Source organism: Eleginops maclovinus, chromosome 10 (genome assembly GCF_036324505.1).
Source record: "Eleginops maclovinus isolate JMC-PN-2008 ecotype Puerto Natales chromosome 10, JC_Emac_rtc_rv5, whole genome shotgun sequence".
Lineage (NCBI taxonomy): Eukaryota > Metazoa > Chordata > Actinopteri > Perciformes > Eleginopidae > Eleginops > Eleginops maclovinus.
Window position 1 is genome coordinate 5,665,957 of NC_086358.1, and position 14,277 is coordinate 5,680,233.

Here is a 14,277-nt window from a genome sequence, read left to right on the forward strand (position 1 = left end):
ATCGCTGAACAATGTTTTCATGATCAAGCCAAATGAAGAATAGGTAGTGGGGCAAGTGGTCAATCAAACACTTCATCAAAAAAACACTAGGATCAAAAATGAACACCAAAGACTGATGTATAACAGTGTACATGGATCTGAGGGTAGTATTTTCTTTTAAGGCGATCACATCTAGCGGTTAGCCTTTGGTTGTGCGCAAGACATTGGTCGGCTCCATTAGCACAAAGTAGCGATGATCTTGACCTCATGTGAAGCCACATTTCATATCCAACTCACTCTCTCCTGCAAGGAACCTGTGATGCAAATTCACAGAGTTTATATTTAGCCTGTCTTTCATCAGCGTGCTATTCCCCAATGCTTTCCCAGTGGCTAAATGGAAAATGTGGACCAGCTGTGTGCTCATTCACACATGTGGACTTATTAGCATTGCTGGAGGCTAGCTTTTCTATTATTGCACGTGTCTTTTTACATACTGTCTAATTTAGCTAAATTCACTTTATCAATGTCATCAATGTTACATGACCAAAGTTTACTCCCTTCTCTGCCTGTTTTCCACAGCATGTTTCTAAGGATGAAGCCAGTCTCGTGGGATAGTCATGTTTTATCTCCATGACAGCTATGTCACTCAGCCCTCTCTGCAGTGACCCCTGCACAGCAAAGGATGCTGGAAAATAACGAGCACTTTTATCCCGGTCAGGATGACAAAGATGGGGAGGATGAGGAGGAGGAAGAGGAGCAGGGAAGAGAAAACAGAGAATGGGAAGATGGACGTGACACGGAGAATGGAGGGTTAGAGGGTCTGGAGGAGAAGGAAATGACTGGAGGACGGCAATCCTGGGAAGGGAAAGGTGGCGAGATGATGAAACCTGCAGCCATTGTGGTCGGTAGGCAGAGAGCAGACCGACCTATGAGGCCGGGCAACCTGGCCAACCGCGGTATCACATACATGACAAATCAAGCCATGCTGTATCACCAACCTGCCAATAAGCAACAGCATCATGTCATCGTGGCCAATCCTCAGCCTCACCACGCAGGCCTGAACGCGCTGCAGAAGAGACGAGCCCACATGGAGCGCAGCATGACCACAATGGCTCCCATGGAGGAGACTTTCCTGACCATGATGGTGTTCCGCATTGGGATTCCTGACATCAAACAAACAGTAGGTGCACAAACACAAACTGACCTCTTAAAAAATGACAATGCAAAGATTAAAAGAAGTCCTTGCTGCCAAAGAATAACGTAGAAAAGGTCTGTATCTCATATTTAGAATTTGTGACACGTAGGTAAAAATGGTGTCAAGCTCAATACATATCAAAAGTTTAAAGTCTACTAAACTATATAAAAAAAATCTCCCTTACAAACCGTGCACTTCCTGGAGGTCTTTCCAAATGAGGAAGTAGTTGCAGCCAGTTCTCTCCCGTATTACTGCCTCAAGGAGAGATAAATAGCTTCAAGCTGGAGTGCGTATCTAATGTCTTCTGTCTGGCAGTAAGGTGATTATCATACGGGAGAGACCATAGCAACGTAGCAGATGCTAGGAGTATGGCAGAGGCTATGCTTCTGGAGTGAATGCTTCTGGAGTGAATGCTTCTGATAAAAAACAACAATGTTTATTCAAAGGAGGGACAAAAGTTCAAACTTTACATAGGGAGACATAAGTAGAGAGCACTCCAGGGGGAATATGCAGCATGATCACCTGCAGGCTTACAAGCATACTACTCAAAAGTAAGCACAACTATGGTATACAGTACTACGGAATACAGAGAGCTTTCCCTGGCAATTATAGGCCTTATCACTGTTGTGTAAACTCATTTGGCAAGGGCTCCAATGAAAACACATAACAGATGATCATTTAAATGTTACACTGCTAGCTCCTGAATTGATTTGATAACCTCCACGATTACATTTTGAGTGGGAGACGAAACGTATTTATTCTAAACATTTATTTTGTGCTGTTTTTTTTTTACACGAGACAAATAGTATGTGGACAAATGTAGAAGCACATCTCTTATTGCAAAGCATTTTCATTCCAGTCATCTCACAAGCCCAGGGATAATTCTCAAAAGGAAAAAAACTAAGAGCTTTACTCGTGTTTGGCATCCTGCGAGCTACGGACGAAATATTTAGTCAACACCATAGAAGCATCTGCCTTGGATCAGACGTGTTCATAATTAGTTTCCAAAACTCAAGTCACTATCAATTCACACTTCCAGCGGCTCTCTGCTGTACGGTGCCGGCAGGTGAGAATTGGCCAGCCCACACCAACACCAACACCAACATATCCAGGCGAGAACGGGTGCCCCACTGTAACCCCTCCCCCCAAATCTTCCCTCCTCCATTTTCAATTCCCTGAACATGTCGACTGTTCTACATGTCAGCTAATCTGCCCTCAATATAACAGTAATTGCTAATTATCTTATAGGTTTTTAATGAGTTTGGGGAGAGCTGGTGAAGTGAGAGACGCTGGAAACGAGTGAAGATGTGGAAAGGCATCTGCGTTGCTCTTTGGTCTCCCATCAGCCACCGGCATCGTGTGCAGCTCTGCAAAGCGCTGACAAACACTCGCAGCTGAAATAATATTGAACTGAATTAGGAGGGATGAGCAGAGGGAGAGAATATTAGGAGCGAGTTGAAGACGGTGAGGAGAAGGAGTAAATGCTACGAAGAGAGAGGTGGGGAATGAATAAGTAAAAAGGAAGATCTACGCATTTACAAATACCATAATACTGCTTGGGGGAGATCCAGAAAACTCCCCCGAGTGTGGAGAAGTATAACCACAAAGATCTCAGACCCGGTGTAAAACAGAGCGATGGGGGGGAGAAGTGTCCCTGTAATATACAGTATACATTACGTTGGACTCTCTCCCAGGGATTAGCCACTCCATCTCTCTCTCTTACACACACACACACGCATATACTTCACAACTCACTTGTATGCATGCGCAGACACACACGCACATCCTCATCATGTGGTTACCTCCCAGGGACCACCAAGACATTGCTACGGCAACGGGCGCCTGCCTTCGCTAATGAACTGGTTGCCATGCCAATATAGTTGGCTACACTATCAAGTAGTGCAACCTACTGGGCTCAGAGGGGGGGGGGACTGAGGGGGACTTGGAAGTGTGCTGAGCTGTGCTGTTTTACTCACACTTCCCTGAAATGGAACAGTAGCATGGATGCATCTTATTCAGAGCCCCTGTCGTTAAAGCCCCGGTCAGCTACTCTACTGTATGTCCTCCGGCTACAGACTTTAATAAAGAAAAGATGGTCTTTCTGTGTAAATGCAAGGAAATGTAATAATGTGGAGCAATGGGCAGTGCTCAAATCACCGTGAAATCTAGTTAGGCATACCCCATACAAACGATACTGTACATCTAAGGGTTCTTTTCCATTGAGCCCGTTACGCCTCTGGTGTATCACACTGTATAGTAAGAGGTGAAGGAGATTTCCTCTTGGCGCTATAGTTGGCTTCTTATCTTCTGATTGTGGTGCAAATCTGACATTACGCATGGACAGATCAAAGAAGACAATGTTTATCCCAGTATATAATCTTTACTTCTTTATCAGGGGTATAGAGGAAAAATGATCGTAACATAGGCAAGAATATTCTGTTCGTACTTATAGTAATGTCAGCATAAATCATACCTCCATATGTGTGGCAGAGGATCAATTATTTAAAAGTAATGCATTCATATTCAGCACGCACCACACTCTCATGCATTCATCATTCACCAATGGAAGGTAAAACCATCAGGCTACATTATTAATCCATTATAATATGATGCCCTTCACCAGATTGCTCACCAAACTGACTGAGTAATGTGGAAACTATGTGTATTAATGTAGCTGTGTGCACACTTAGGTTTAAACACACAAACCACACAATTCAATTAGCTGCTGCTTTAATGATATTGGCTTTTCTCAGGGACAGAGCAGTTAGAGGCAGAAAGCCATCCTATTTCTTGGACTAAATACACATAGGTACACCAAAATCTATTAAACAATTACTGGATTCAGAAAGGCTAAAGTTTTTAGTAAGCACTTAAAAATATTAACACTGTTTACTGAGTAAGAATCCTGCATCCATTAGAGTAAAGAAGTATCCACCTAAATACTTGGAAGTATCAAAAAAACATTTGATATTCAAACTGACTAAAACCTGTAATTATACTCCATTGATCGCTGCCCCTTGCTCTGTGTGTGTGCGTCAGAGGTGTCTCCAGTTTGACCAGGACTGCTTCGTGTGGAGCGCCAAGCAGCAGATCATCTGCTCCCTCAGCGAGTCGTTGTGGGACGTCTACAACTACGGCCTCTTCCAGCCGGCTGGAGACGGACGGGACGCCAAGTTCCTGGAGGAGGAGCGCGCTCTGCGGGACTACGCACAGACCTTTGAGAAGGGGGTGCCCTACCTGGAGGTATGGAGGTGGAAGATGAAGTGGTTTAGTTTTGCTGAGGTGCATGTAGCTCCGAAACACCAACCCAAACAAAGAAAATGTCCACTGTTAAAGAGTAGAAAAATAAGTAAAAGAAGAGCTTTTATTTTAACACTTAAGTTTCAAAAACATCAAGGGGCAACGCTTTTGTATTTATTTATTGACCTAAAAGTATTCATTTTGGCCTCAAAATGAAAAATCCGCCTCTAAAATATCCCAAAAAATGCTGCTACAACCCTTACATCTTTTTTTGACAGAGGGATATTATACAAAGCACTCATGGAAACAATATCAGAACAGATATAGAGCACATAGGTGATACACATACCTAAAAAGAGCATAAATGAGGATATTTAAAGACAATAATATGAAAACAAAACTTGAGTGCAAAGATACACTGATATAAACAGCTTAGGTCAGAAGTTAAGTGGGAAAAAGGTTAAAAATGTTCTTAAATTTAGTTTATTTAACAACAAACTTAAATTAGTGATTTAAATAAAGAATAACGAGGTGAAAGAGTAAGTAGTTATTCAGAAATTCTTCTAAAAATTGGCATATAGAATAGATCAAATATTAATAGAATAATACATTGAATCAGATATTCAAGAACACCATCACCTGGATTAGCATAGTCCCAATAATGATCTTTTAAATGTAATGTATCTCCTGCCCTCAATGAATGCTCTGTTTATTACTGTACATAAATTCCATCTTTTTAATCTCAGCCAAATTGCATACTGGGGGAAAGCTGGAACATCATCTGCAGCACTTGACGTTAACTTTTGCACTGCATCACACTTTGAAATGTTGTTAAGTAAACTCAAGATAAATTACACAAAGTTTTTTTAGTAGAATCCCCTTGTTCAACACGGTTAATGAAAAAATAATACCCACTTCATGGATCTAATTGCATTCTGTGCTTTATGTAACCTCCAAATTATATTGTATTTCCCCACTTTGTAGGAAGTGGGTTGTGAGACGGCATCAATATGAAGCGGTTCATGCTGCGATAGAGTGAGCTCACAGCGCCCTCTGGTGGTGCAGCTGCTGTATGAGGAGCAGCTTGGGTGGGGCTCGGGGTTTGGCTTCAAACCAGAGTGTTTACATTCTTCATCAGGTTCCCCACGAGGACATGTCTATGCACTGATGAAGCCTGTGACTAAACTCAGCACAGCGGAATGTATCTCAGTAGCACATTTATAACAAGAGTACTGCCGTTTTGAATGGAGCAGCGTTCAAAGTAGTTTCTTGGTAATATTTATAATGTATTCTTAATAATAAGCTGTTGTGTAGTGTAACTAGAAAGTACTCAAGTTCTGTATCTTAGTATTATTTAGAAATACTCTTACTTTTCTGATTTATGATACTTCATACCTTTCAAAGTCAGATTTTGTATTTTTTTGCATGTTAAATGACGAAAAGTTATTAATTAAGAATAATAATTATACATTTAAAAACCACACAGAAATGATGAGGCATTATTCTAGGTTATCTGATCTGTAGTATTTAAAATAATGTATATTATCCCGACCTTTACCAGCTGCACTGAAGTGATAGACACTAAAATGCATCATAATTTAAAATAATATATGAATCTGAAACGGGCCATTTGACATGATGATTACCTCTCTTTGGTGTTTGAAATGGGCCATTTGACATGATGATTACCTCTCTTTAGTGTTTTAAATATATTTTGATACCAAAACAGGACTATTTATTTGTATCAGACAATTTCTTTACACATGTGTTGCTACTTTTGCTTTAGTCAACTATCAGTCTTTAATCCACTACTGTTTATCAGCACATGGTAGTTATTTTAATCCAAGTGTTATGCCAGATTGCTCCTTTATCCTGGCCAGACACACCTCTGATGCTTGCAGCTGTTCTCCATCTGCAGCATGCGGTTCAATTCAGCTGTCAGCTGCGATAGAGGAGCTCGGCTTCTCTCCTCCGCACTCCTCAATGATCTGACATCGCATCGAGTCCGGTGTTTCGTATCTAAGTGGTTTCTAATTCAGAGAGGGATCACATTAGCCCAGTACAGTCATCGAGTAGGTTTACACATACAAGGAATTTGCTTTGGTGTATGATAGTGCACACAGAAACAGAGAGAGAGGAATTCACTGCAAAGATACCACTTTTTTATGTCTGATATTTCGACCTTGAATGTCTTAAACAACTTAACTATTGATAACACCTTTGTATGGATGCACTTTTAAAAAACACCATGTTCAAACTGTGACACGAATATTATACTGCCCTCAAGAAAGTAATACATAGCTCTCAAAGTGCCCCAGTCATGCATTACTGCTGCCTCTTTTACTCAACTGATTTCTCCACTTAAATCACTCAGCTTCTGGAAAATTCTGAAGCTTTTGCAAGGAAACTCCTTACTAAATATGTTTTAATGCATGTAAATAGGTTCCCCTATTCTTTTGGCAGCAATTTTGATTGTTCAGGACCTTTCAAACATTCAAAATAACATGTTAAGTCCTGAAACCAGCGCATAATATAGGCCCCAATGACATGTGTGGACAGTTTAGGCTTATGGTTTGTCTCAGAATTCCCCTTTTTCCCTCTTTTTCAATATGTGATCCTGTCTCTCTAGGAACTATGTACAGAGATTCAGTTTTTCTAAAGACATTGTATATATATATATGTCCACTGATTCCGATGCTGGTACTGTATATGGGATAAAGCTTCTCCCAGAAACACACACCAAATCTGAATTAATACTTTACAGACCCATGGAGCTGTTCCAACAATTTTGAGTGGGAGAGTGAATTTCTGGAAGCAGCGAGCGAGTTTAGCTGCAGTTAACAAGAGTAATGGGGGTTTTTGTTTAAAGCTGCACTGCTACATTGAATAAAATGCTCAAACATCGATCATTCAGTGAATACAAAAAGTGAATCATGTATTTTTAATTCAATCTGATGCCTTTGCTGCTCTTCACCAATGAGTTTGAACATGTATCTTTTTCCCGTCTTCAGTTCAGGTACAAAACCAGAGTTTATAAACAGACGAATCTGGATGAGAAGGCGCTCGCCAAACTCAGCACAAAGGTATTCCTTCTCATGATGGTTGAATAATGTACAGTATTCATTTCCACTCAGACATTCATTTCCTTCCCCTTCCCCCTCTCTCAGGCCAGTCTGAAGAAGTTCCTGGATTACATTCAGACTGGAGCAATAGAGAAAATGGCAAAAGTCCTCGAAAAAGGTCTCGATCCAAACTTCCATGACCCTGACAGTGGAGGTGAGATTATGAGTGATGATATGAACACTATAAGAGTATCTGAGGGTGGATTTTCACTTGCACCTTTCTACCTGCCATCCTTCCTGACCCCCACCTCCCTCTGTTGGTCAGAGACCCCGCTCTCTGTGGCGATGCAGTTTGGTCTGCCGGTGGAGGGCATCAGATTGCTGATTCTGGGCGGCGCTCATTTGGACTTCAGGTGCAGAGACGGCTTCACGCCGATGCACAAAGCAGTGAGGGCTCACAATCACGCTGGGCTGATGGTAAGCACTTTGAATAGTCATGTAATGTAATGGGTATTAAAGTGAATAAACAGAAAATGCTGCATCATATGTGGCTGGTTATTTGTTGAAAGACATATAGAAGCATTTAGCAGTTACTTAGATACTGAAACATCGGTTAGTTTTCCTTTAGGCAAAGCACTTGCAATTGGGGCTCTGCTAGCTGCCTCATGTTGTTTTTAAATACAACATGTCATAGACACTTAAACAGATGGCAACTTCTTAACATGAGCCATCTTTGTAGCTGTGTTTCGTTTTCTAGGAAATGCTTTATTTTGTACATCTCTACTGGTTCTCCAATTTGCAGTATAACTTCAGATGTAATATAATCAAGCTATATCACATTTGAATGAAATATCACAGAAATATTCTATAAATATATAATACTGATTGTGTTGATAAGAAGACTAAAATAAGGCCCGACCATATACCTTATTAATTCTCCCTTTCTTTCTTGGCTCGTCTATTCCTCATTACAGACAGAATATGCACACCCACACATATTAAAAATATAATGCTTCTTTTTTTTGTTGCCAGGCTCTGTTGTCCCTCGGAGCGTCTCCAAACTACAAGGACCGCTGCGGCCTGACCCCGCTGTACCACACCGTGCTGACAGGGGGCGACACCTCCTGCTGCGAGACCCTGCTGTATTACAGATCAAAGCTGGGGTCCAGGGATGAGAATGGCTGGGATGAGTCCCATCAGGTACCAATGGACAGTTTGATACTACAAATCCATCCGTCCATCCATTGATTCCCATGTGGCTTCACGTTTTCCTCCACGTGTGTCTGTATTTCTCCTCATGTAAAGTGAAGCAATGCACCAACATTTCCCTCTCTTGATCTCTGTGTGTTTGATGTTTCACTCTCTCTCAGCATTTTCTCACACACCCCTCTTTTCTTCTCTCAGCCTTCCTCACTTGTCTCTCCATTCTCTCTCCTTCCTGCCCTCCTTGTCTCTTCCCATAGCACAGGGATGAAGAGGAGTTTGGAATGGAAGAAATACATAAGGTACCCTTCGTCTTACCGTCTCATCATCCCCACATGCCTTCGTTTCAAGGTTTCAAGGTTTTATTGGTCATGTGCCTTTCATAGGGCACTGAGAGTCAAATCTGATATTAAAAGCATGTAGAGAAACTAAATAAGGTGACCTTTAAATCTTTCTCATCTCAAGCTGAGTTCAGTTAAGGAAGAGCATTGATACCTTCCTTTAATTCTGTGGATACGGGTGCATTGCCTACATCATGTCTTTGTGAGATGCGTTTGTGCTGCGAGCCGGTTGTCATGGTATTTTATTTTTATTTTTGCCGTGCTCTGTGATGTCTTTCTGTACTTTGTACGTATCTTGTGATATTTTAGTCACTGCTGAAAAAATATGAGGGATCTTCTCAGACTACTGAAAGCTCATCTCTGTCGTTTTAATGTTTGTTTCTCTTCCAACAAGGTATTTGGTTCTGTAATTATAGATCGAAATATCTATGCGAGACATATCATCTCCCTTTCGCTTCGTTTCTTTTTTGCCCTATCTCTCATCTTCTCCCCTTTTTCTTCCTTGTTTTATTCCACTCCCATATGAAATCCCCCTCTTGGCTTTAACTCGCCTCTTTCTATATTATGTCATTCTTACAATTGGTGGATATTTCTATCACTCTCTTGACACTGAAAGGCCTGCCAGAATGGCTTTGCCCAGCACTTGGAGCATCTGCTGTTTTATGGTGCTGACACCTCTTCTCAAAATGCCTCAGGGAACAGTGCACTTCACATTTCTGCCCTGTACAACAAGGCAAGTATGGAAACAGATCTCCTCATATGAAGCTATTATAACCATAATTACTACTGCTGTTTTTTTTCTAATGATGTTAACTCATCACCTTCCCCTCTCTGAATGATCAGGAGAGCTGTATCCGGGTTCTGCTGTACAGGGGAGCAAACAGGGAGGCAAAGAACAAACACGGTCAGACCCCTTTTCAGGTAAATGCTTTGAATGGTTGCTTTTTTATCATGATTTCAGAGTGGAATTACAATGAAAGTAGGTTAAACCATCAGTTTTCTGACCGAATAATGCAGAAAAACCATAATTCACTTTTGTTGTTGTGTGTGTTTGCAGCTAGCTATAATGTCAGGTCACTTTGAGGTCGCTGAAATCATCAAAAACCACAAGGATTCTGACATTGGTAAGCTTTCAAACCAAACTGCCTTTTCTCAAGGGACCATCAAGTGTTACGATGAGTTCCCAACATTAGATTTCATCATGTAATTGCCCTCCTTTCTTTTCCACCTAACAATCTACTTAATTTCTCCCTCCATTTCATCCCGTCACATTAACCCCACTGCCCTTCCTCACTTTTTACCCCTCGTCACATCTCAACCCCCATCCGTAAACCTCACCCCCCCTCCATCTTCAGTTCCCTTTTTGGAATCGCCAAAGTATGTCCCTAAGCGAAAAGATAGCGCCGCCACTCTGCCTCTCCCCTCACTTCACTCCCACCCCCTGCTGCGCGCTAACAGTGATAACTCCATGACCCAGTCCGACCCTCTGGCCCTGCCCAACAAGGCTGCGACCAATCCCAACCCGGGACAGGTACTGAGGACCATTAGGTGGATCTGCTGCTCTTTGTGATATTAGACACTCTTAATTATACCTCTCTCAGTCTTTGACTTGTAGTAAGTTACAGCATCAACTCCAAGGCTCTGTCTTTACGGGGATTGGTTGTTTCCCCAGGTCCAACGCAGAGCCTCCATCGGCATGAGGAGCTCCAGCAGCCCAAGGTCTCGCACTCGCTCCCCATCCAGAGGGAGGGGGGGGCAAAGCGACACAGAGGAAAGGCAACGGCAGCCCAGAGGCAGACAGGGGTAAGGAGCTCATGGAGAAGGGTACTTTAAGGCCTTCCTATAAAAGAGCCTTCTATATTTAAAGCTACCATCCTCTGTGTGCAGGAAAATAACTATTTCAGTCTCTGTTGCATGCTGGGTTCTATTTTTAACTGAATGTCACATGCAAGTGCAGTATAGATGCTGGCTTTTCCTCTAGTTGCTCTGGTTGTAGTGTGTGTGAGGAAATATGACACTGTTTAATGCTTAGATACTGTGTACTCTAGGGTACTGAAAAATCCTTACCTTCTTCGGGTTTCTAACTAAACTTTCTATATTTGTGACACATGATATGAAAATGAGACACTGTTAGTAAATACAAGAGTGCAACACGCATTTGGTATGACTGATAAGTATGACTCAGCTACTGACAGCGTGACAAGCTGTATGTCGTATCACTTTGTCTCACTTGTTCCACAGTGTGCAGCGCAGTCTTATCTCTTGTGTTTCTGAACAGACTTTCTATCTGCCTCTCTCCCTATGTAGTGCCACCTCAGCGGGCAGCGGTGGAGGTCAGATGAAGCGCATGTACAGCGCCGTTCCAGGGCGGGTTTACGTGGCCACCCGTGCCCACTCCTCTGGTGGAGATAGAGAACTGTCGCTTAACAAAGGCGACAGAGTAAAAGGTGACACACACTTGCTCCTGGACGTACATCTACTGACAAAATTAGCCGAATGTTGTCAAGTGCGGATGATTCTGTGTGATGTAGAAATACCTACAGTGCAGCTGCATTAGAGGCTGATGCAGGAAAAAACAAGCTTTTTTTTAAGCTATGATCTAAAACATTACCAGCAATAAAATGGTGTACATGAGGGAAGAGAGGATCGTAAACAAGAGAAATGAGAAGTAGCTGCCTCCAGTTATTACAAAGCAATACATGTTCCAGGCCGTCCTCAGTGGAACGTACGATGTTATTAGGGAAGAGGTTACTCAAGTTTAGTCCAGGGAAAGATATATACCAGTGTCAAAGTGTGTGACAATGGAGCTACTAAATGACATCCATGTATCTATGCTTTTTTGGGGCGGTGGTGGCAAAGTCCATAGGGGCTTGGCCTGGGAACTGGAAGGTCACCAGTTCAAGTCCCCGAAAGACCAAGTGCCACCGTGGTGTCCCTGAGCAAGACACTGGTTACCTACACTGCTCCCCGGGCGCCGTACATAATGGCAGCCCACTGCTCCTAACACTAGGATGGGTCAAATGCAGAGACCGCATTTCGTTGTCCTAGTACTTGTACTCTGTGCAATGACAATAAAGTTGAATCTTTAATCTTTTAATCTTTAATTTATTTATCTATCTACCTGTCCCAGTGTTAAGTGTGGGAGAGGGGGGGTACTGGGAGGGAACCGTGAGAGGTCGCACCGGCTGGTTTCCTTCAGACTGCGTGGAAGAAGTGGCACCTCCCAGCAAAGACAATCGAACAGGTGAGACGTTACAGGTTAAAAATAATCTGTCCATGGCAAATGTAGACCATGGGGTTTACATGGCAATCTCCTGAGGGATGGATTTAGTCGCTGACCTACAGTAAATTTATATTTAAAGGGGCCCTATAATGCTGTTTGGGGTTTTCCCTCTTTATTATAGTGTATAGTCTGCAAACGCTAAAATCCCAAATCCCCCCCTGCCTGAAACGCCTCAATTGGACTCCTTTGTTTACTTCCATAACACGATGACGTCACTATGTAACCCTTATATTGGCTAGCTCTCCAGAGAATTAGCATAATAAGGCCCTTTATAACATTGAAACAGTGAGTTTTATTTGAGCATTCATGTATACACTGGAATAAATGTGTCATTGATAGTTTTGAGATAACTCTTAAGAAGACACTTAACAGTAATCATAAATAACACATACTGTACATTGGAAAGATGGCCTGCTGAGAAATGGGCTTCATGCTCCCTCAGCCTGGAATCATCCTTTAAGTCACTGTAACACCCAGCACATGTCACAGTCCTGTTCACCAGAAGGCCCTTTTCTTGCATCAGACTGTGGCACAGCACAGACCTTCCCTTTTCTGCTGTTTTCAAGCAAACTATATGCCACGCTCAAGCCGCAAAAAAAAACGGGTCTAAATATATTTGAATCATTTGCTTGTCACGCTGAGGACACGACACTTCTAGAAAAATGACGGCGAAGGTGTCAAGACGGAAGCTGGAGGTTTAAATTGAACATATGTTTTTGCCTTGCAGAGACGCGCAGTGAGAAAGCCAAGAGGAAGCTTTTCCGTAACGTCACCGTCGGAGCCTACGACGGCAATGACGGCCCCAGGTAAGAACAGCAGCTACGACTCGTGATTGGTTGCTAAGTGAGTTGTTGGAAAAGTGTAAATGTGAGGGTGTGTTTGTCTGCTCGGTGAGGCGTCTGTGAGCTGCTTCTAACTTCTCTCCCAATGCATGCTGGGACTCCCTCAGCCCCCTAGCAACCGAGAGCAGGATACCAGTTTAGAAAATAGATGTACTCATAAAACGAGAATAATCCCAGCCTCTGATATAGTTTGAGAGTGTGGATCACATGAGTGTGGGCAGCGACTGAACCGTCTGCTCTCTGCTTTATTACTGTAGGGAAAATACTGCGAGGCCAGTGAAGGTGATGGAATAGTTGACACCGTCTTGTTTTGCAGGAGGTTCACGTGTGTGTGTGTGTGCACTCGCTTCACCTACCGTGCTTTCATGTCTTCATGTGTCTGTTTTCTGCTGATCCTGATAAGGGCTTGTTCCCTATTGTTTTGCCGTGGGAACACGTCAGCGCTGAAAGCACAAAGAGCAGCCATGTGATTTTTCTTCAGCTCTGCCCCTCTTTTAGCAGCCGCAGACAAATGCACTCCATCTACATGCCTCTCTCTGCCCTCTGTTGTTGCTTGTTTACACTGAACACAATAATAATGAAAGGTAGAGGGGGGGTTCTTCCTCTCCTCCTCCTCCTCCTTCATGGCATCTGTCAGACGCTGCAGCTCAGCCCTGGGCAGCTGTGGCTGTGTATTATGAAGCTATGCGTGTTTGTTTGAGAGTTAATGTGTGTCTTTGCGTGTACATCTTGCTGCTGATGAGTCACGAAGGAAGCTGAGACATCAAGCGTTGGTTAGGTCCCTGGGCTAGTGAGACGAACCTACCAGTGGCCACCCTGGGGTTTTGTACAGCCTCTAACGCATTGTATCCGACATTACCCTTGTGCTGAGCCGCTCTCACTTATGAAAAATGAAAAAAAGGCATTCACTTTAATGCAGCCGTGGCTTGTGTTCTAAATGGAAATAGCAGCCACTGGGGGTTATATTACCTGTCCTAAGCTGGTTAAGCGTAATTGCGACACTGTGGTGAAGTGGTGCTCAATTAAGAGCGAGGTGATCCGGAGCATGTTCCCTCACTGGATGCAGGCTTTTGGGAGAATGTCAATTACCATTTTCAGAGAGAGGAAGAGTGTTTGTGATCCTGTGTGGTGA

At 42.8% G+C, this 14,277-nt stretch overlaps 1 protein-coding gene across 1 annotated transcript in view; it reads left to right on the plus strand.

Moving 5' to 3' along the window:
• Positions 1-14,277, plus strand: part of LOC134871042 (SH3 and multiple ankyrin repeat domains protein 2-like) — a 49,430-nt gene that overhangs the window by 21,869 nt on the left and 13,284 nt on the right. Inside the window, 15 exon segments of the mRNA XM_063893628.1 lie at positions 559-1,159; positions 4,214-4,417; positions 7,426-7,497; positions 7,582-7,690; positions 7,802-7,953; positions 8,509-8,676; positions 8,940-8,981; positions 9,637-9,753; positions 9,864-9,941; positions 10,078-10,144; positions 10,376-10,551; positions 10,693-10,823; positions 11,328-11,467; positions 12,151-12,264; positions 13,031-13,109. Of these exon segments, the coding sequence (XP_063749698.1) occupies positions 662-1,159; positions 4,214-4,417; positions 7,426-7,497; positions 7,582-7,690; positions 7,802-7,953; positions 8,509-8,676; positions 8,940-8,981; positions 9,637-9,753; positions 9,864-9,941; positions 10,078-10,144; positions 10,376-10,551; positions 10,693-10,823; positions 11,328-11,467; positions 12,151-12,264; positions 13,031-13,109 (2,147 nt within the window). The 5' untranslated portion in view covers positions 559-661.